General features: G+C 43.5%; 1 protein-coding gene across 4 annotated transcripts; it reads right to left on the reverse strand.

Annotated features, from left to right (window-relative positions):
- Nucleotides 1–6,506: 6,506 nt before the first annotated feature.
- LOC140915917 (torsin-1A-interacting protein 2) lies at nucleotides 6,507–22,799 on the reverse strand. Of its 4 annotated transcripts, none has more exons than XM_073356546.2 (6): nucleotides 22,637–22,799; nucleotides 21,321–21,496; nucleotides 16,806–17,375; nucleotides 14,889–14,978; nucleotides 12,308–13,094; nucleotides 6,507–9,150 (listed from the first exon to the last, which is right to left on the reverse strand). In XM_073356546.2, the coding sequence occupies exons 2-5, from the start codon at nucleotides 21,352–21,354 to the stop codon at nucleotides 12,310–12,312; spliced, it is 1,479 nt and encodes a 492-aa protein (XP_073212647.1). In that variant the 5' UTR covers nucleotides 21,355–21,496; nucleotides 22,637–22,799; the 3' UTR covers nucleotides 6,507–9,150; nucleotides 12,308–12,309. The 4 variants fall into 4 exon arrangements, with proteins under 4 accessions (XP_073212647.1, XP_073212646.1, XP_073212644.1 ...); XM_073356545.2 differs by having other exon boundaries at nucleotides 6,507–9,492; XM_073356543.2 differs by having other exon boundaries at nucleotides 6,507–13,094.
- Nucleotides 22,800–23,029: the final 230 nt, after the last annotated feature.

A 23,029-nucleotide genomic window follows, 5' to 3' on the forward strand; every position in this document is an offset into this window, starting at 1 on the left:
GGCTGTAACAGACACCTACCCTCTGTGGATTGGGCACACAGGGGGATCTCTAACACACACTCACCAGTGTGTTCCATAAGCCCTGCACATGAGGGTTTCAAACCAGCAGGAATCTGTTGCATCCCAATGGCCGGAGTCAAAGCGTGGCCTCTCTCAGTTGTGGGGGGGAAGGTCAGGAGTCAGACCACAGCCTCTCTCCCTGATCTGGGGGCAGGATCAGCTGTGGGAATCGGATGGTGGCTCTGGATTAGGGACGGTATGATGTACTTAGAGGGCTGGAGATGGACCTGCAGTCACCAGGTTCAGAGGACTGTCCTGTGTTAAATTACCGGCTGTCACACCCCGACATCTCTTGGTGAGACAGCGTCCGTCACACGTGAGGGTGTGCCGCATTAGAATGCTGGGATCACAGCCTGATTTGATTAGGGATGATCTGAGGCAGGAGGCACCTGGAACCAAACAGCAGGTATCTTCCTAGCGCTTGGCAAAATCAGAACTGGGTATTAAACTGTCAGTAAAACACTGGAGCACCAATAACAATCTTTGCTCCCCACTCACTCCTCCCTACTGACCAAAGTGTTTGCTTTAGCGGAACCCCGTTCTCTGTGCTTAGGGATGGACGTCTTGACAACCCTCTTATGGAAGGTCTGATATCCCAATCTGCTAAGAAATGCACAGCAGCCTCTTTGTTATGGAGGGTTAATGCCAGAGCACAGCAGCCAAATTAAATCCTGGTGTCCTCACCTCATCTCCTTACTCCACCAACCAGGCACATGCTGAATTTCTGCTCCCCTCCCTGTCTAGGATGGTGGTGAAGAGTTGCACTCTCATCCCCGCTAAGTCTGCAAGAGGTGCCAGCCCTGACCCTCTGGAGACCGTTCTTCTCCATGTGTGCTTTTTGGATGAAATCTTGTCAGATCACCGACAGCCCCAAACGGCAACTGGAAAAATCATTACCGGATTAGATGACTGATCTGCAGAGGCTGATGGGTTCAGCATGTGTGGTTCCGGAAGTCATCCATAAGGTAAAAGGCTCAGATGGTGACACTAATCATGCCCTCTCAAAGGCCTGCAAGTGCATCCCACATCCTTAGGATTTATATCTTGCACTCACATGCTTCCCAGCTCCGCTGATCCTACTGACAGCTGCTGAGACAGGTTATTGCCTATTAGTGTCTCCCTTACCAGCAAGGCCAGCACTGTTCCTCAGGCTTCCTTTGGAGCAGGGAAACTGAAAAGAAACGAGTGACTAAATGGATTTGCACTCCTAGAATTTGCACTCCCAAAAACTCTCCCCACCAAAATGTGAAATGAAGGAACGATGACCTATCAGCATTGGAGCCAAGTTCAGGGGGAGCTTTCAGAGGCACTTAAGTTCTCAGGCCTCCTCACTGTAGCCTTCTAATGCCCTGTTGTAGCTAATTGCTATGTTCTAACCCTAAGCCAACCTCAGCCTTGTCCAGACTAGACTTCCGAACATTTCTCATCCTTGCTGCCACCTCTTCAACTCTGCTGGAAGTAGCAATGGAGTAGCCAAGTTGCAGGTAGCCACCCGAGTTTTTACCACCAAATTCCCTAGATCTGATCTGAGCAAGGTTAAGTGGCACAATGGTGAAACTCTCAACTCCCTGTTTACACTGGGGATCCCACTACTACCACCACTAGCAGAGTTGCATCAGTATTAGCTATGGAGAGGGGAAAGGATTAGTTGGGTTGATGTAGCCATGGAGAATGATGTGCTGCTTTCCACTGGGTTGCTGTTCTGGTCTTTAGCAGCAGGGGGATTTTTTCCAACTGCTTCTTGGCCCCGTTAATTCAGCACTGCTACCACATTCAGTGGGTTGTACCCACTAAAGGGCCTTAGCCAAAGCCTGCTGATGCTAATGGGAATCTTTCCATTGACTTCAGTGGGCTTTGGATAAGGTCCAAAATGCATCAGTAGCATGAACGTCTTTGAAGGGTGGGGAATGTGAGCTCAAGTGTGATTGCTAGTTCACCATCACACACACGTACTGGGGAATACTCTTGTTGATCAGTAATGCCAGCCAGATGATGGAGAAGTGACCCTGCAGAGAGTAAAAACACCAACAAAAAACCCAGGGCCCTCTTCTGTTAGAGAAAAGAAGAAGTGAGATATCCAGGCCAGCACCAGGTGCATGGTCGAGGGCTCAGTCCAGCCTTGTTTGCTCCAGTCTTCTTTGATGACAAAGGTGAAATCAGCACCAGAACTATAGCAGTAATGACATTCTGTCCTTCCTCTCCAGGGGCAAAGCTAGCTAGAGCCTTTTAGCAATAGCTTGACATGTTAGTGGAAAGCTGCAGAGTTTTTCTCTAGACTGAGAAAACGTGCAGCCCAAGCGAAGGAGGGAATTCTCACCAGCTGGGCCTCCTGCCCATGAGTTTGAGGTGCTCATTGTAAATTGTGCAGTGTTTTTCTTTCCTGTACCACTTCAGCTGCTTACATTGATTCTATTAAGTTTAGACCCAGCGGTGACCTCACCAAGCCAAACTAATTAGCCTGGGAGGGCTCTGCTCTTACAGCCATGGGTGCCAGGACAGAACAGGGCTCAACAGAGGAGTCACTGGATGAAAATCTTTGGCCTGCGCTATACAGGCAGTGGGACTAGATGATCAGCTGGTCCCTTCTGGCCTTAAACTCTAGCAATAGACATATGAGCCCCCAGTTAGCTAGCTGGCCCTGAACTCTGATCGTTAACCCCAGAAAGAATTGTACATCCTACTCCCATTTAACATCAGATCTGCTTTCCTTCTGCTTGGGGTGGGGATGGGGGCTGATCCAGTGCTCTAGAAATCAGTATGAGCTAGGATTTGAACTTCAATCAATCCCAATCAAGTGCCACAAGACCACCCTTCCTCCCCTGTTATGACAACAGACCAAAAGGAGGCAAAGTTTAATAAATAGGTTGAGAGTTAAATGATAACTAACTATTGAAAGCAGGCAACAGTACAATTTAAAAAAGAAACAGAGAATCATCCAAATATCAAAAACCAAATAACAATTACTTTTTTTTAAAAAAAAGTTAGCATTTAACAGAACAAAGCCAAATAATGAATAATGGCAAAAAAGGGGGAACAATTGCAGTAGTTTATATATATTTTTTTAAATTAACCTAACAAGACCTGTGTCTGTGACCACCCTAAACACTTTAACAGATTCATGTGTTCCAAGGCCCGAAGGAACCACTGTGATCATCTGGTCTGGATCATCCTGGATAACATAAGCCATACACTCGACACTGTCTTCCTTTCCCCAACCATCATCTGTTTTTTGCCCTTCTAGGTTGTGTAAGCTCCCTGAAGGCTTTCTGTAGGTACATACAGTACCTAGTATGTGTTGGAGGTTACTCTAATATAAATGGTGGTTTGAGCCACCATTTATATTAGAGTAACCCCCAACACATACTATTAAACATAAATTGTCTTTAAACCCAGAAAAATTCTTCCTCTGAAGCAGCTGAGAATGTCTAAGCCCCTTATGTGGCTTGAATCTCTGTCCAAGGTCCTCCTTCATTTACTTCATAGGGCAGAGTATGCCCCTAGAAAGGATGGGCACCTGCATTCTAATCCTGCTACAGTTTTCTTGGTCATTCTTGGACATGTAGACCAGTTTTCTTATGAAGGAGAGCAATGCCATCTGGTGGTGAAAATGTGTATTTAAAGAGCCACCATTTGAGTTCCATCAGCAGGATCTCGGCATTTGGAATTAATATTTAGTCAAGCAACACTAACCACATTTTTGTATCTCCCTCCCTTCAGCTTAACTCCTCCACCTTGTCTATTTCTGCATCATTTCCTTCTACCCTGCCTGCTTCTCAGTGAAAAACTTGTCCTACAGCCACAGAATCAGGGTCTTAATCTCCTTCATTTTAGCTGGGAGCACTTACACTTTATTTGCTGTCATAGGAAATGCTCAAATAAATTGTAAATAAATAAATAAATAAATAATGCTCAAATAAATTGGTTAGTCTCTAAGGTGCCACAAGTACTCCTTTTCTTTTTGCGAATACAGACTAACACGGCTGTTACTCTGAAACCTGTCATAGGAATGTTACTGATTACCCAACTGGCCTAAATTTCATTTAGGACTTGGTGGTTATTTTGTATGTATTGACACACATGGCTGACAGCTTTCGGTCTAAGCACTGACTCGTCTGATTTTGTATTTCTCTATAAGACTATATAGCAACTCACACAAGTGTAAAAGGAAACAAATAATGGTATTATTTCCCCGCAGGTTTCCCCTGATCCAGGCCAGAGGAAGAAGGAACTATTTAACATTCCAAGTACTCATGTCCTCCTTTTAACCACTAGGCACTGGGTGTATCTGCAGCACCTGCTACCCTTCATATAGCTTATCTGGAAAGCCTAATTCCGGTACTCAAGGGATAATGGTATGCGAATGTTCATCACTTTGATTTGAAATGGTCATTTAGGACCTGAGCCAAAGCCAGCTGAAGTCAATGGAAAGACTCTCATTGACTTCAATGGGCTTTGGATCAGGCCTTTAAAGGTGTGAATGAATAAAAACATTAATTGGACTGTGTTTTTCTTTTTTCATCATGAAATAGCTGTTACTCCATAATGAGGGCTGTTTGTTTTTGGTTTTTATTTAATTTTTCTCAGGAATTTATCTGTGTTTATTACTACTACAACAAAAACAGGTGAAAATCGGTGCATAAAACTGTTAATTTTTCTGGGTAAATATCAGGGTTTATTTTGGTGGATGGAAGGACAGGGAAAACATATTTAGTAGATTAAATTTTTGGTGAATGGAATTCAGTGTGGTTTGCTGCAGAACTAAAACAGAACTCAAAGCACAATGCCACCTCGGAGTTAAAGAAAACAATACATCTCTAAGCCCCAAATAAAACTTTTAATTTGAATAAACAGTTTACTGTGGTAGACTTAGAACCATTATCCTCTATATTTACATTTAATAATTGAGCCACATCATTTGCAGCACAACTTCATCCTTTTCTCCTGTTTTTTTTTTAAACTTTCAAATACTTCCTTGTGTTCTGAAATATATTCTGACAGATTTTCATTTTCTTCCAATTTTAGTGTGTCAAATCTTTAAACCGTTATCTGCTAACAGCTTGAAATGTGTACGTGGTGGGTGTGAGATTCACCAGAACGTTCAGATGCACATGCACTTCAGAGCTTGCAAGCATGCCTGTTTATTGTGTGTCTCTTCTAGACTAATACATCGCCTTACTTCAACAGGCAGCTTTGCATATACACACAGACTAATGTATTATTGTAATACATGTATATCATGCAATGTATTGTATTTTCCTAATAGAACAAGTTATTTTTTAATATATTTGAATGACACAAAAGTAGGGTGAAATCGGTGAAAAAAACAAATAATACCTTTTGTAAAACCCAGGTTTTTTTGGTAAAAATCTGTTCAAACTGAAAACATAGGGGCTTATCCATCCATTCTACATGCATGAGAGTCAAGTGTCCAAGGGAACCTCTCTGCGTGACCCCACCAATTGCAGGTTTGACCTTACTCAGAAGGACTTCGGTCCAAGGAATATAGCACGTGAATTACCAGATGCATTGACACAGTGTGAGGGCAGCTCCTAGAAGGAGGAGGTTCTTATTTTCAGTTTTTACAGATTTAAACAAGATTATGGACACACACATTGCTTGATAGTCATACAAGTCTGTTGCTTTGTAAATGTTGAAAAATCGTGTTCTGAAATGGCCATGGACCTGATACAAAACCCACTGAAACTGATGGGAATCATTCCATTGACTGCAGCGAGTTTGGATCCAGTCCTATATGAGTGATACCTTGCACTTACAGTGTATAATGCCTTTCACTCAATTTGCTCCAAACAATCTACCAATGTAATTATCCCCATTTTATGGATAGGGAAACTGAGCCAAAGATAGGTAAGGTGACTTGCCCAAGGCTACAGAGTTAATCAGTGACAGAACTGATAGCAGAACTCAGGTCTTTGGGCTCCCAATGTTCTGTTCTAATAGACAACTCTATCATCCCATAATTGTTTTCAGAATCTGATTAAAAATAAATTCTTAATTTCAAAGTGTCTAGATATCTATACTTGTTATGCAGAGGAAGCTTGCATAAGAACTTCCTTTGTTCTAGTTAGTGCTCGATGTCTCTTGCTTTCATGATCATAGTCCTGCAAAACCTTTTAAATCTGTCTTTAAAAATAATCAGAAACCACTTGGTTGATGATGGTTTGTTTTTTTCCTGAATATGTTTAAAACATAAAAGACAATGAGCAAGACCATCAGGTAGCGTAAATCTGTGTAGTGCCATTGAAGTCACGGAGCAATGTTGACTTACACCAGGTGAAAACCTAGTCAGCCCGTTATCTTTCCCTGAATCTGGCCTGAAAAGTTCAGACAGGTTCCACAGCTGTGAAATCTCACAAGTCCATATAGAATCTTCCAATGTCACCTGCCCTGCCTTGAATGTTTCTGTTCGACAATAGACGCCACTCACATTTCTAGTTCAACACTTTTATTGGAACAGAGGTTCAGGTCCCTGATGATAATATTAACAGCATGAGAGAGTCCAACTGATGTGTACGCTTTCTGAAAACAGGAGTTCAAAAACACCAGTGCATGCAGGCTCAAAGACGAATATCTTGGAGCCCCTCCATAGTTGCTGATAAAGCTGCTTCAGTTGCCCTGTTTCCCACTGGCTTTCAAATACAAGCTGATTTAGTGTTGCACGGGATTGCTGGGTTCAGCAACTGCCTGCTCCAAAGCCATAGAAGTCCCGTGGAAAGGCCATGATTGCCTTAAATCAGCAGTGGAGGGGGTCCCAGGTATTCCTCTTCAGCCATCTGTCTGTCTTATCTCCAGGTTTCTCTCTCTGGTGAGGGTGTTACTGAATCCTCCATCACACATCAGAAGACCAGAGTAAATGACTGAAGTTTACATTTGGTAATTGACCATCTGAATGAAAAGGGCATATTCTTTGGAATCTCTGGAATACAAATGCACAAGCTTCAAGTGTATAGTTTGCTAAGATTGGACCAGAAGCCAAGCCCCAATATAGAGTTAATGCTGACTGCTGCCACCAGTGTGACAGAAAAAGACAGAGCAGAGTGTGTTAAGCATGCAATATCTGAGGGCAGGTGTTGCAGGGAAGCAATACACTAGCCTTCCCCATCCACCCACATGGAATCCCAGTGACTCAATGAAACTCCACGTAAGCACAATGGTCTACCCATGCTCAGTTGCAGTCAGAGGCTGATCCAGAACAGAAAGACACTCTATCTTCACTAAGCTTTGGATCAAGCTTTGAGATGGGCTATGTTAGCATAGGACCTGCCCTGACCTCTAAGTATGGCTCTGTCCTATACAACAGATTATCATGTACGTGCACTAAAACTCACTAGAAATATATGAACAATTTATAAAAAGACCAGGGCTTCAGTCCAACATTTAAGTCTTTGTTGGGTTCTTTTACAACCTCATGATGTATTTTTTTAAAAAACTACTTTAAGAAACACAAGGAAGTTTTTCTTTAAAAAAGCATAAAATCTCTCTGCGCTGCAACAACTCGACTGGTTCATGCTCATGGCCCACATTGTCCACAGGGCCTTATGTGCCTGAGAATCATTCCTTTCCATTGCACAGAAGACAATGCAGTAGAAACTGAATACATAAAATTGTCTGTGAGTGGCACTTGACTGTTAGATGTTAATATTTTTTCAAATCATTGAACTTGCGCCATAGACTGCTCTCTTGCCGATTATTAAGTCAAAGCAAACAATAAATCCCAAGCCACGCAGAAAAACAAAAAAGTGCTTCCTTGTTGAGCACTTCTTTGATTAAAAATAAAAAGCATCCAAGTTCCCCCTACCCCAGATTTTGTACAAAAATGTTCCTTGGACTGGACCCCTTGGTTTGCTGAGTGTCAGCACAGAGAGAATTTTTACAGCCACAGTTATTCATTGTTCTCCTTAAAACCTGGATAGCCGAGTGTTAGGATGATGATTGCATCCCAAGGAACACTTCAGAACACTAGCCCACCTTCTATAGTAAAACCTATTTCCATTCTGCAGGGGAGAGAAAACCACGTGCTTTTCAATACAAGAACTGGATCACATATAAAATGCCAACTACTTTGGAAAAATGAACAACAGTCCCAAGTCATGTCTTGAAATGGCCGGTCGTGCTGAAAAGCCACATCCAATGCATTCTGTTTGCAAGGATAAAAGCAGACATGCAAAATTGGGGCATGTGCTCTTCCCCCCACCCCACAAAAATTCACTGTCTCAGTCCTGAGATTTGGAAATGCAGATGGGGCTGCATCCCTGGGGCTGCAGTGAAATGAGTGAATACTGTGAGCTGTGCTGTGAGTCAGCTTAGTCTTCCTTTGGAATGGTTCAGCAAGGCACCACTGGTGTGTGACACAGGCAGCATTGGTGTACAGTCATTAGAGGGTATTTTACAAAGTTACCCATCTCAGAGCGTCCAAGCATTTTCCTGTTGTTACTTAATTCAGATATAGTCTATGCCTTTGTGAGGCCTGTCTTGGGCAGTTCACCTTGTTTGCTTGGTTCTTCAGCCCACATATAGATTGCGCCCATCACAACGCGTCTTCCATTTGGGCAGTTATACTTGGAAGTAAACTCCACTCCTTGCCACAGCCTCTTCTTTTCCAACCAGAAGAGACTTGGGCCCTGATCTTGCAATGTGATCTGTACATTCAGACTCTCTGTACCCACACAGGTGCAGGGAGTCTGCCTGCAGAGATCTCATTGCAGGATTGGGGCCTTAAGAGTTTTAGCCTAGTACCCTGAGTCCCCTCCAGCATGAGTTTAGTAGCTCTTCTCTAGACTCTTTCCAGAATGCATCAGTACCTGTGGACGTAACATGCTCCAAAGTGGCTCACGCTCTCCCTATGTTATGGACAGAAGATGATGTGCAATAATGCATTGGTGTGCACCAAGCTGGGGATCCATAAGCTTTCAAACAGTGAATAAAGTCTTAGCTTGTTACCACCCATCAATGCACTCAGTTCCGCAGCCATATGAAGCACTCCTATTACTCTGAGTGGCTGCTCCCACGGGCTGGTGAGAAGGTGACCTCTCCCCGTGCAGAGAGATCCTATTGCAACGTGTCCTATAGGGGCTGAAATAAATACCTCTATTAACAAATGTCTAGGGAAATAAAAGTTAATCATAAAAGCTATTTATAGAGAGATCTGGAGGCAACTGTGAATTACAAGATTATTATGTCTGTTTGCTGTTACCAGTGACATTACAAACCATTGGCCGATCACCCTTCCCAGGGCTCTGGTGGGGGAGGAAATCTTCCTGAGAAAAGCCCTTCCCAAATTTCTCCTGTCCCCATCCAGCTTCCACCTTCTTGTCCCCCGAACCTCCACAGGATCTGGGGATACACTGCTACAGTGGTGGCTGCGACTTCCCCTTCTGTATGGGAGGGAGCAGGCGTGCAGGTGGAAGGTCCCCTCTGTACAGATAAAGGATGAGGGAAAAGATTTTGCAAGGAGCAGAGTGTGAGTGGCCTGGGACATCACCAGTGACACAAAGAGGCCATTACAGCCTTGCTCCTGAAAGTTATTTTCTTTTAAAGGGGCTGTGATAACTGGCTGGCTTGGTGTCCATAAGGTGTGATAACTGAAGGGTGTGGAGGGTAGCTCCCTTATGGACACCCAGCCAGCCAGTTAGCTGTAAAATTCCTCTTGGTGTCTGTTCTTTGCTTGCTTTATCTGTAAAGAGTTAACTAGCCTACAGGTAAAAGAAAAGGAGTGGGCACCTGACCAAAAGAGCCAATGGGAAGATAAAACTTTTTAAAATTGGAAAAGAAACTTTCCCTTTGTCAGTTGTTCTCCAGGCTGCAGGAACACGGAGCAGCAATGCTGTAAACAGCTTTAAGCCAGGTATGATTATAGATTATCAATTCATACCTCCAACCTACTTATCTGAAGCCACAGATATGTAAGTAAAATTAGGGAATGTCTAAAAAGACGTGATTAGGGTTATTTCTTTTATTTCTTATTGGCTTGTAGACTTCTCTGTGCTAACTCCAGATGCTTTTGTTTGCTTGTAACCTTTAAGCTGAACCCCCAAAAAAGCTATTTTGGGTGCTTGATTTTTGGAATTTCTCTTTTAAAATCTAGCAAAAGCCTAAGTTCCTGATGTATTTTCTTTTTTTTTGTTTGTAATAAAATTTACCTTTTTTAAGAACAGGATTGGATTTTCGCTGTCCTAAGAGATTTGTGCATATGCTGTTTGATTAGCTGGTAGCAACAGCTAATTTCCTTTGTTTTCTTTCTCAACTCTTACCCTGGGGGAGGGCTTGAGGATACCTCACAGGGAGGAAATTCCCAAGTGCTCCTTCCTGGGTCCAAGGGAGTTTTTTTGCATTTGGGTGGCGGCAGCATTTACCAAGCCAAGGTCAAAGAAAAGCTGTAACCTTGGGAGTTTAATACAAGCCTGGTGTGGCAAGTATTAATTTTTAGAATCCTTGCGGGCCCCCACCTTCTGCACTCAGGTGACAGAGGGGGGATTCAGCCTTGACAGGGGTTATGTCAAGTTAAACATTTTAAAAAAACCAACGCAACAACCTTCCTTCACCTGTGTTTTAAGTATCATCCTAGTTTAAATAATCTAACTGAATTTTAAAAATCTAATCTGGTTTTAACACCATCAAGTTAACTACCTTCTTGCATTTCTCTGTTTGGACAATGAAATCACTTTCTAGTTAGTTTCGTTTTCAGGTTCTCTTGCACAAACACAATGATGTGGGCTGGGTTCGGATGCTCTGACTCACCTTGAATAGTCCCTTGCTCCATCAAATAGTCCCTCTGAAGTCAATGGGCCAGATGCTCCAGTGTGATAAGGCCCCTGTGCACTATGTAACCAGTGCAAAGTGGGCTAAGAGGATGGAGATGGCCTGTGGAACTCTCTGCTTGTGGAAAGCTGGCAAAGTCATCTCCATCGCCAAACTGCACCAATAGGACATCTCGTTCTATTTAACATGAGCAAGAGGATCCGGAATCTGGCCCTTGGTTTGCAAATACTAGGTTCAGAAAGGCCTTCCACTGGCATTTTTAAAAAATCTTGGAAAAATCTAGTTTGGTTTTAGGTTTTGTCTGATACAGTTTGGGGGCAGATTTGATCTGACAGGTTCCCTTCTTAGATAATATGGATCAATATTTTATCAATCTTTTCTCTCCCATTACTACTCCCCTGCTCCTTTCTCTACCTGTGTTCCCTACCTGCTACTTTTCCTTCTTCTCCTTCTCCCGCTTTCAGAGTGGCCTCTCCTTTAACCATTACCAAATAGTGTCACTTGAAATGCAGCATCGTCACACAAATCTAAGAATCTTGAGATGCACAGCAGCTGGGAGACTTGGCACCTTTCCATATACAAGGGCTTCAGATTAGATTGAAGTAGCTACTTCAATAATACCTTCAGATTTCAAAGTCTCCCTGTGGAATTTCTCAGCATACTCCCCTCCTCCTCTGCAGGAGGAGTCCTTAGAACCACTGTCAACCTGATATTTTTTTTAATTGACTACTACTTTTAAAATTGCCATTTCTGGTTGAACACCCTATATACAGTGAACCAGATTCTCAGGGAGCTGTGCTGATTTACAGCAGCTAAGGCTCTGGCCAGTATATCCTAATTTTCTTTTTAAAATATCTCTGAAGTATTTTTAACTGGGGTGTTCTGCTCCCCCGTTTCTTTCAGTCAGGGAGAAAGAAACTGACACTGCAAAGGAAACAATGAAATCACCTTTTGCAAACTGCTGTCAAATGTAAACAAATAGGGCGGGGGGGGGAGAGGAGATAAATATTTCAACTTAATTGCTTCTGTCAGTTATAGTAACCTCCTGTGTTACATGTATCTATAGTAGGTCCAATCGTTTCCAGGAGGAATCTGCTTGTCAAGGTGATGTTGTCCCTTCAATAACCACTCCCCTCCCTGTCTATTCCCCCCATTGGCCATCATCTTCTAGCTGTGCAGTTAGCAGTTTAAAGCGCTAGCTCTTCCCATCTATTACTCCACAAATGGGAAGCATCATTCTAGTGTATATCCAACATGACTGGCTGAGATGGCTTAGCCAGTTAACGCCTGCACCATTGGGTCTCACTTTGAAAATTATAAAATCTTCCCAAGAGGTAAAAATAGATGTGACAGTGTCATGCTATTATAAAGTGAGCTCATTGTTCATTAATGGCTCCAGATCCCTGACTTAGTAGTGACTTGCCTCCTCAACACAAAGGCTTTGGCTATCGTGGAAGCTGATTTCATTCACCTCTATGGTTTGGTTTGGAAAGAACAGCCATTGTTCTCTATGGCTTTTACTGGATGGACGGGCAGGACCAGGTGGGAGATGCGGCTCCACAACCCACTCAGCTTGTCGGTGTCCATGTGGTTGTAGGAGCTGGGAGTGTTGGCATTGGTGAATTTGGCCCAGAGGAAATCACGGACTCTCTCCTCAACCTGCTGTAGGTCCATATTAGCCTCCAGCTTCTCTTCCTCCAGCAGGACCGTTAAGAGCAGCGCCACGTCTTTGAAGGCTGCGCTCTCATGGTCGCAGTACTTGTAAAAGATCAAGGTGGAGCCAGCTGGCAGGGACTCAAACCGGTGCACCACTGCGGCCCTCTTGCCCTCCTCAAAGCCGGTGCTCAGCTCATAATCCACCTCCAGTTTAGCTTTGTCGCTGCTGAGCATGGCTTTACCAGCTCCGTCAATCTGGATTGTGCTGGCACGGAGTGAGGTGGAGTAGGCATCTGCAATACAGTTGCTCAGGCACTTTAAGGTTTCTTCACCTTCATGGGCAGCAGTAAAGATTAAAATAGCTGGTTCGGTATGACTGGAAGCGTTGAGATGCCTCTGCAATAATTTTCGCCCTCTAACCCACAGATAGGAGCTCTGGCCCGGAAATCTGTCCTTCAGCTGGTTAAACCCAGACAAGAAGGCCTCCAAGGCTGGATTTTTTGGCACATGGTCAGGCTGGGAAGTATAGTAGCCATTGCAATATATGCTGAGACAAACTACAAGTATCAGGACTCCCAGTGAAGCTGCAGGAGAGGCAAGACCTGTTAGAGAAGGTTGAGGGGAAGGGACAAGAGAAAGTGAAAGAGTCCGACATGAGTACAGTGGCATGCTCGAGGCTAGCATAGAGATATGCCTTTGTCTTTATCCATCTCCCAGACCCCAACACCTACTTTCTAATGGAAATGATGGGCTTAACACATCACCCTAGTGATGGCCCAGAAAATGTTTAATGTAGCACTGAAAAAGAACCCTCTTCCCTGAGGTCTGAGGACTTGCTCTGCCACGGAGCAGAGGGCCCTACAAATCCACAGACTGAGCTACGGCCCGCAGCTTCGGAACCATGGTGTGAGATCCTACACATTCCCTTGGGAAACTTCAGTCCTTTATGTGATTTATTGCCTTTTCCCCCTAGAATTTAATGCACCAAATCCCAATCCGACAGCACTTTTTCATAGCTGTTTTCTAATGCAGCTTTGTAGGCCATCAGTTTAGGGCACTCACTGGCGTGGTGGAGCTGCTGGGTGTTCAGCCTTCCAAAATCCAGTCTGCTTACTGATGCCGAAATACCTTATCTATCTAAGGTATTTATATGGTCCCCAGTGCTGTAGTGTCTGAGTGCCTCACAATCTTCAGTGGACTTATCCTCAACAGCCCCGTGAGGCTGGGATGTATTACTCCTGTTTTATGGATGGGAAACTAAGGCACAGAGACAGCAAGGCACAGATCCGTAAGGGTATTTAGGCCCCTCACTCTCATTGATTTAAATGGGAGTGAGGCACCTAAATATCTTATCAGATCTGGGGCTAAGGGCCAGATTGTTAACTGTATTTATTTAGACATTGCTGTGCTCAGCATTGCAATGCCTAACTACTTGGAAGTCTAAATCTCTTTTTCAAAAGGGACTGTGGTATTTACAATCCTAAAAGCCATTGGATTTCGATGGGATTTTGGGCCCCTTAAGTGCCTAAATCACTTTTGCAAATGAGATTTAGACTCCTCACTCAGTCAGGTGGCACAAGGCTGAGCGCAGCAATGCCTAAATACCTTTAAAAATCTGGGCCTTAGGAAATTGCCCAAGATCCCACATGCAGAACAGAGGATTGAATCCCAGTCTCCCAAGTCCCAGGCTAGCCACCTAGCCACCAGACTAGCCTCAGCCTTTTAGCTCAAATCTTAAATAAAGATTTAGCAGCTTAACTTTAGTCACCTTTTCTTAAAATCTTTGCCAGTATTGCCGAGTACAAGTACCTTGTTGGGTATTTATTTTAAAGAGACAGTGGCCACCTCACCACGTCCCTGCAGGGAGAAGGGGACAAGTTACTTGGAAGGCCCTGTCATTGTTGCCAAGGCATGGTGCTGTGGGGCTGGATTATGGTGAAGGAAGCATGCCTTCCTGCACAGCGAGCAGGTCGTGTCCCTTCACACCTTTCCATGCCCTGGGAACTTTAGGGAAATCCCATGTACTATGGGACTGAGCCAGACACACCTTGGTTATGGAAGAGAGTTGCTTTCCATTTCAAACCCACTTCTCTAAAAACCCCAATAAACTAAATTTGCAGCAGTTTTCGCAAATCCCAGGCAAAAGAGTTAATCCACCTCCGCAAGAGCCTCCCGTCAACACAGGGGGTTAAATTGGTATAACCACGTCACTCGGGGGTTGAATTTTTCACACCCCTGAGTGACGCAGCTATATCGATGTAAATTTGTAGTACAGACCTGGCCTGAGAGGCCTGAGTGAAAGATCTGAATGTGTTTCATTATCTGATCCTGGTTGCTGATTTTTTCCAGGGGAACTGTGAACAACGTAACCCATGAGGAAACCTTCCCGTTCTCACCATTGCCTAAAAAGGGCTTCTCCTTCTCTGGTGTTGCTTCCTGCCTGGTCTCTGTCTCTTGTGGATGGGCTTCAGCCTCTGACTTCACCACTGTGGGTCAGATATTTAAAAAAAAAAGGAGATGAAGTTTGCCACTCACTAGTAAAGTCAAAAATTAGTCTAATCACACTACTAAAATAAAGTCTGCATCCACAGAACACATGGCAAATCTGTAATACTGCTTTCAGCTGCAGATGCCTCTGCTCTGGGAGGCTGTCACCACCCTGCAAAGAATGGAAAGGAACATGCAGCTCTTTAAAGCCCCTCACAATTTCCCTTCTTCTCGAGCAGAAGAGAGTCCCACGGAGTGAGAATAAGCCAGCTGGGATCTGTGCTGAGCTAGAGATAGCTTCATGCCCACTCAGCTCTTTGGAAATTGCAGCTTGTCCCTGGTCAGCTCAGCCTCCAAATCTTGGGTAGAGCAAGAATCTTCATAACATGCTCCACCAGCAAGCATCAGTGGGGATGGGGAAGAGAGGCTGATGAGAGTTGTTTCTTACCCAGCTAAAGTCTCTGCAATAGCTGCAAAGCTGGGTGAAATGTCCTATGAACAGAAGCTGCCTTCTATTGTGATTAAATGCTTAAAGTGCGGTTCTGCTCTGAAAAGCCTCTGTGTAAGAACTGAACCTTCTCAGAATAGCTCTGCTCTTGGTGTGTACTCAGTCAGACCTGCTGAGTTTAGTGACAAAAGTATATTCTTGCTGCTCATTACTTCTGAACCACTGCAGCCCAGAGAGAGTGAGCTAGAGCAGCAGTTCTCAGCCAGGGATCCGGGGGCCCCGAGCAGGTCTCAGGGGGTCTGCCAAGCAGGGCCGGCATTAGACTCACTAGATCCCAGGTCAGAAAGCTGAAGCCTCGCCGCCCTGAGCCCTGCCACCTGGGGCTGAAGCCGAAGCATGAGCAACTTGGCTTCACGGGGCCCCTGTAGCATGGGGCCTCACGCAATTGCCCTGCTTGCTACCCCCAATGTTGGCCCTGGCTTTTATACAGGGGTGCTGGAACAATTTGTACAGTGGGGGTGTTGAGAGCCATTGAACCAAACTGTAAACCCTGTATATGATGGAAACCGCTTCAAGCCAGGGTGTGCAGCTGCTGCACCCCCAGCTTCCCTCGTTCCAGCATCTATGCTTTTATATGAAGAAAAACAGTTGTTGTGGCACAGCTAGGCCATGGAGGTTTTATACCATGTTGAGGGGGATAAGATATAGAGAAAGATATAGGTTGAGAACCCCTGAGCTAGAGTCTGTTCTGTCTTATGCATCATCAACAGGATTATCACAAACTTTCAATCAGTCACATTTGTGTGTCAATTTACTGAAGGTAATTCGGTTGAACGGGTGTCACTGAGGTCACACTTTGGCCTGCAGAACCTCTTCTGCTGCTGGTGGGGGTGATGATACACAAGAAGGAAATAACTAGGGCCAGTTCAACATTTTCCATTCAGAACTGTTTTTTCCAATGGAAAATTGGGGTTTCAATGAAACAAAACTATTCATGAACAAAGCCCCTGGTTGCTGTGAAGACTTTCAACTTTTTGTTGGAAAAAACAAACCTGCAAAAACCAAAAAAGAGTTTTCATTTTACAATTAAAAGTCTAAATTTTCCACAGAACAGAAACTCATTTGCTGACCAGCTGTAGAAGCAACTGTGTTGACTCTGAGGCCAGAATGAGTTTGCAGGACTGGCAATCTGGGAAAACATCTTCCTACTTGTAAACCCGGCACATGTGATCTGCAATCCTTGACTGAGAGACAAACCCCTCAATGCCATTCTTACAAAGCCGCTTTTCAGAGATTAACCACACATTAAATTGAAGGCAAGGGATCTGCAGACCTTAAACATGGCAGCACTTTGTCGTGCAAACTACTGTTGACTCACCTTCAGTCGAGTGTCTCTTCCGCGCAGTGTCTTGGGGTCTCTCTTCTTCCTTGTTTGAGATACTCTCTTTCATTGATTCCAGGAAGTCTGCAGATGAAAGTGTGGTTTCTTGGATTATGGGATCTTGTGGCTCTGCACTGGGGGTGGATACACTGTTCTCTTCTGTTGGGGGTTCCCCTGTGATTTTCTCCTCCAGAGCTACTGGCACTGAATGTGTTTTCCTTTCACCGAAAGAAGATACTGTGTCTTTGTCCAGGGAATAGTCTGGTAAACCCATTGGGTTAAGGTTCAGAAGGCCTGGAGACTCCTTAGTGTATGTTTTCAGAGAAATTCCATCAGAACTCACTGGCCTTCCCTCTGAGGAATCCTCTTCATCTACTACGGAGGAGCTTCCAGACACACTGTTTGTCTCTTGGGGACCTAGCGTTTCTATTTCTAAGGAGGTTTTCAGTTGGACAGAGCCAGAATCTTCAATCATCTTTTCTTGGTGGGTCCTCAATACATTTTCACCTTCTTGGACCTGGGGAGTCCTCTCCTCCTTTCTTCTCATCAATTCTTGGGCCAGATAGGCTGTGGGATCAAAAGTCAAATACTGTTTATTTTCTTTAATATAAAGGTCAAGAATACTGAGTTGCCGACTAGTTTTCTACAAACTCCCACCAAAACTCCTAGTCCTATATGTTCCAAAACTGATACACAACAAGAATGGTGATGAGATTCCCATGACTCCTCACCACCAATGAACTACACTGGGCCATCTTCATAGAAGTCTCAACCTGGCCTCTAAATTTGTGCCTGCCACTCTGCAAATACAATAATTTGTTCACGCTAATGGTCCTGCAAAGATTGGATCCTGACTATTTTAGAATTTTACCCCTCTTTCTGTACTCTACACCCAGCTGTCAAGATCAGCCAGGACATTTAAATGGTCACCGAGAGTCTTAGGTGGAAGTCCCTTGACTCTGAAAGTATAGTCCATCAAATTGCAGGATCTGTTATAAGGCCTAACTATGTATCTGGGGTTTCCTTAGTCGGTAGGTCAAGGAGAAGAGGATGTAGATTATGTTTTGTGGTTTGGGGAGTTTCCACTAGTGATGTTGACATGGTAGCAGATTGATCTGAGTGATTTCAAAACATTTCTTTGTAACTACTGTATATAAAAAATATAACTTGCTTCTGCTATATTTCTGATTCTTATTCATTGACTTTCCGTGGCTGTTCTACCAAAGAATTTAGGTTTGTTTGCAGAAACAGAAATTTAAAGCAAATATTAGAGAATATTTGCACAAAGGAAGTTTTGAACTTGTAAATATAAGTATCTGTGTTAGGAACCTGAATCTTAGACTTCCAATCAGGGAACAAACAACAGGGATAAGTGAGCTATAGGATGTAGCAAAACTACCCAACATGGTTCAGATTTCAAATACTAAATATTTGCAACAACCAGCTCACAAAAAATCTGCAGATTAAGAACTATTATCATATGGAAATTATTCAGCAAATAATTTTGAATACAAAATAAATCTGACAAAATTGTAAGATGCTCCCAGACAATTCAAGAACAGGGAAAAAATATATCTTTGTTGAATACAATCTTTACTAAGAATTACCCACTGAATTCTATTAGCATTGGTGTGGACTGAGTAAAGTGATCTTATGTGTTCAGAAGTTCTTTGGGGGGCAATGGGGACTGTCATTTATCTGTTTTACACTAGCACAGTGGTTCTCAAACTTATTTGATTGTAGCGTGGTATGGGAGCAGTTTTAATGCAGAAAGGACCTGATCAAGAATTTCACCCTGTAGTGTTTCTCAGCAAAAGACTGTCTGAGAGGGAAAGCAACTGGTCAGTCAGTGAAAAAGAATGTTACAGCATTGTCTATGCCCTGGAAAAGCTACGCCCGTGTGTTTGGGGACGGCATTTCCACCTGCAAACCGACCATGCTGCACTACAGTGGCTTCATACCACCCTGGGAAATAACAAAAAACTTATTCGGTGGAGTTTAGCTCTCCAAGATTTTGATTTCGACATCCAACACATCTCAGGAGCTTCTAGCGAAGTGGCTGATGCACTCTCCCGTGAAAGTTTCCCAGAATCAACTGGTTAAAATTGTCCTTGAGATGTGGAAAATATTGTTAGTCTTTATGTACTTGGTAGTATATTTAGAGGTGCATGTGTCTTATTAACTCTGTTTTTCCTAGAGCTCAGGAAGAAATCCCAGCCAGCGTTTCACCCTACTGAGATTGGGGGGCGTGTCATAAATGTAAAGGGAAGGGTAAACCCCTTTAAAATCCCCCCTGGCCAGAGGAAAAATCCTTTCACCTGTAAAGGGTTAAGAAGCTAAAGGTAACCTCGCTGGCACCTGACCAAAATGACCAATGAGGAGACAAGATACTTTCAAAAGCTGGGAGGAGGGAGAGAAACAAAGGGTCTGTGTCTGTCTGTATGCTGCTTTTGCCGGGGATAGAACAGGAATGGAGTCTTAGAACTTTTAGTAAGTAATCTAGCTAGGTATGTGTTAGATTATGATTTCTTTAAATGGCTGAGAAAGAAACTGTGCTGAATAGAATGACTATTCCTGTCTGTGTGTCTTTTTTGTAACTTAAGGTTTTTGCCTAGAAGGATTCTCTACGTTTTGAATCTAATTCATTGTGTCTGTTGTAGTTTACACCTCCCAACACACCAGCACAAATACTGATAAAAATAATCAACTTGCAACTCTCACTAAATATGAAAAACAGTAAGGCACTGATTCAAACAGAGCCAACGATCCATTGTCATAAGAGCAAAAGCAACACTGCAGTTGTGATTGATGCTTACAAAGAAAGGTGCACCCAGCGTCATAGCAAACGGATTAACGCACAAATGGCAACGACTCTGTAGAATGCTATTCATACTTACCAGAAATCCATCAAAGGCACAGTGCTATCTGAGGATCTGATATGTCTGGAGGAATCAGCTTTGCTAGTTATTCATTGCTGTGGGTAAAATGTGCACTTTTTTTTCCTCCTAAAGCTTCTCAGGCCCCTTCCCCCCCCAATTTGAGACCCTCTGCACTAGAGAATAAAAGTACTCAGTGCACTAGAGAATAAAAGTACTCAGTATACATAGAAACAAAAATAAATTCTCCAGTTAGGCTTCTGAATACTCAAGTTGTGCACAGGTAGTTAGTGTGAGGATCATTCTGTTTTACATATGTAAAATCTGGGGCCAGTGGGCTAGAGGCCATGTGTTGAACAGTTGGTCTATTATGTGACCAGCTATAATTTCCTGGTCTCTGGGTTCTGTGGAATTTGGATCTCAGAACTGATCCAATTCTTCTTTGTATAGAAAACATGTCCCCTACAGGGGTTCTGGAACAATTTTTATAGTGGGGGTACTGAGAGCCATTGAACCAAACTGTAAACCCTGCATATAATGAAACCACTTCAAGCCAGGGGGTGCAGCAGCAGCTCCCTCAGAGCCCCTATTTCTAGCACCTATGGTCCCCTAAGTCCACAACATGCTCAATTCTCAAACATAACCATATGCATGTTCTTAGGGAAACTGGGAACTTTAAATTCAGTTCTGCTTCCATTATTTAGTTCATCGGCAATAAAAGCCACTTTGTTAATTGCCCCAACTATTGGCCTGTGGGACCCCTGCCCGCCCCTGCTCCACAAGATTAGACTTTCATTTAGGTGCTTGAAGCTTGATTATTTCAGAGGTCAGGAAGAAATTCCCCTCTATCCTCTACAGCAGAGCACAATTAGGTAACCGTACTGTGTTAATGTGTTGGAGGTGCAGGGCTGGAAAAGGTTCTCTTGTTCTGAAGCACTGGGCATTGATCATTGTCATGGATAGAACCCTGGACATAGGATAGATATCTATGGTCTTGTCAACACAGGGATGGCTTGTTCTCACAACAGTCTGAAATTCAGTTCCGATGAAGTGAGCTGTAGCTCACGAAAGCTCATGCTCAAATAAATTGGTTAGTCTCTAAGGTGCCACAAGTACTCCTTTTCTTTTTGCGAATACAGACTAACACGGCTGTTACTCTGAAACCTGTCAAACCACTAAGTTTGCTTTAAGTCTGAGAGAGACCAATAGTGACTGTCAGGGGCTTCCTTTTATTGAACTGGAAATACAGAAATGAAACATGCTTTTTCCTTTCCAGGTTTTAGTTTCATTGAGGAGATTTTCTCTTCTGGTGTGTCTGAAAATGCTAGGGACAATAGCACTGGAGACATGCATGGAACTCCCTTAAGACTCAGCTTTTCAAGGAGAACTTTGTTTAAACACAGATGCTCCAGCGCAGGTGTGTGCATTCCCCCCACCCCCGGAATCCAGCCCATCCCTGCAAGCGTTTACCCACTGTGACCCAACCCTATTCTTAAAGGGCCAGCTCCCATTTCCCTTATTATATCACTAGTAACAATGACAAATACAACAGTACACAAATATTCAAAATTATTATTAAATATGAACCTATTTCTAAAACATCTATTCCAGGGCCTCACATTCACACCAAACTTACTCTGATGAGGATCCTGGTCTCCATTTTCTGCCATTCTCTTGATCTTTTGGTGTTTTGGTTTCTTGACTAGATTGTTACACTTCCTGGTTAGGTCATACAGATGCCTGCTATCTTCTTTTTGGTCCGAGTAGCTTGATTAGTCTCAACCAGCTCATGGAGACCAACCCCTGAGCCAACTAAATACAAAGAATAAAGCAATGACTCATACTGGGAAACTTGAGAGCTTCCCCACCACCACCACCAAAGCCATTAATAAAGCTGTTTGCAGCTGTGTGAAGCTGTTACCTTTATGATGGAATATACCGAGATACACCTCAGATAATCAGTGACATCTACAGACTTCAGGCCTAGTGCTGTTAACAAGCAGCTAATATGACTGTAAAGGTGTTCAACTGGGTCTATATGGGAGATCTTCAATTATGTTAAGATAACTCGACTGGAAAAAAAACATTTTTGCACATGTAGACCGAGCCCATGTAGACTAGGCCTAAGCTTTTATGTCTGAATCCCATTGGTGGGGCAGTGATTTGGGAAGTCGTACTGTACCTGTCAGTGATGTCTGTGTGGTCAGAGGACTTCAGTCTCCAGGGCTGTCGCACCAGCAATTTAATCCACTCATTTAAAATACGTTTGAATAAAACTGCCACACACAGAATATAAATGCTTGGGGGCTGGGGGAAGATGTTGAAGGGAAAAGGAAAGAGGAGGAAAGCTCTCAACCTGCCAAGTCACAAGAATGTGAGCCTGGCTTTTGAACGCTATGTGAGGGAAAGACACCAATAACAGAGAAGAGCGATATGAGATTCAGTTTCTTCACGTAAGAAAGTTTTCTATTGTTTCAGTTTCAAGATGATGCATTTTGTGATGCCAATCATTTCTAGTCAGCACTAGTGAGCAGTGTATCCTGTCTTCAGACTTGGCTACCAGGAATGAGTAAGTACACGGGCAATTCAAAAGAGAAACTTTCTCTGATGGCAATCGGCTTGCATACAAGATTTCTGCTTAGTACAGGATCTATAGACACAGGACCAGCAGTCTGTGCCCTCTGTGCCTAATACAGAGTCTAATAAGATACTTCCCCACACCAGATGGCCTACCGTCTCTATTGTCATGCCCTCTAACAGAAGGCAATGCCATATTTGGAGTTAAAAAAACAAAACTGCTCCCTATGGAGGCAAGTGGTCAGATTTACAGCTCACATCCAGGAATTTCTGCACTCTGCCCCCCACTCCAATCCACCAGCTTTTGATTCCTCCTTTGTGTTATTTAGAAAGAGCAGGAAGTGAGAAAATTAACTCCAAGAGTTGAACACTTACTTGCTCTTAGCGGGTATTTCTTAGCAGAGGGGTTGTTACAGGTAGATCTAAACTGCTCCCTACCACAAACGTCCCCAGGACCCTTCAGTTTCGATATTAGAGGGAAAACAGATCCTCCGAAATACACACACCCATAAGCTCTTAATCCTTCCACTGTCAACGTGACAGTGAACTTTGCACCCATCCAGGGTGCCATAGTGTGGAATGCTGGGATATGTAGTTCTTCCCCCACTCTTTGACTACAGTCACGTTTCTTTGAATGAATAGTCCCTAGTCCTAGATCAGTCAGTGGCTTTGTTCTGATTACAGACATGTATTTTCAGGAAATCACTCATCTGTTTGGACTTATTTACAGAACTCTACAATTGTATAGAGCATCCATCAAACAGACTG

This window comes from Lepidochelys kempii, chromosome 8 (assembly GCF_965140285.1).
Source record: "Lepidochelys kempii isolate rLepKem1 chromosome 8, rLepKem1.hap1, whole genome shotgun sequence".
NCBI classification, from domain to species: domain Eukaryota; kingdom Metazoa; phylum Chordata; order Testudines; family Cheloniidae; genus Lepidochelys; species Lepidochelys kempii.

Bases quoted from the DNA above. Each gene is read 5' to 3' on its own strand.
- LOC140915917 (XM_073356546.2), bottom strand. From the start codon at position 21,354: ATGGCAGAAAATGGAGACCAGGATCCTCATCAGA. The intron at 17,376-21,320 runs GTAAGTTTGGTG...TTGATCCCACAG, and splicing joins AGACCAGGATCCTCATCAGA to CCTATCTGGCCCAAGAATTG. The intron at 14,979-16,805 runs GTGAGTCAACAG...TCTGACCCACAG, and splicing joins GAAGAGACACTCGACTGAAG to TGGTGAAGTCAGAGGCTGAA.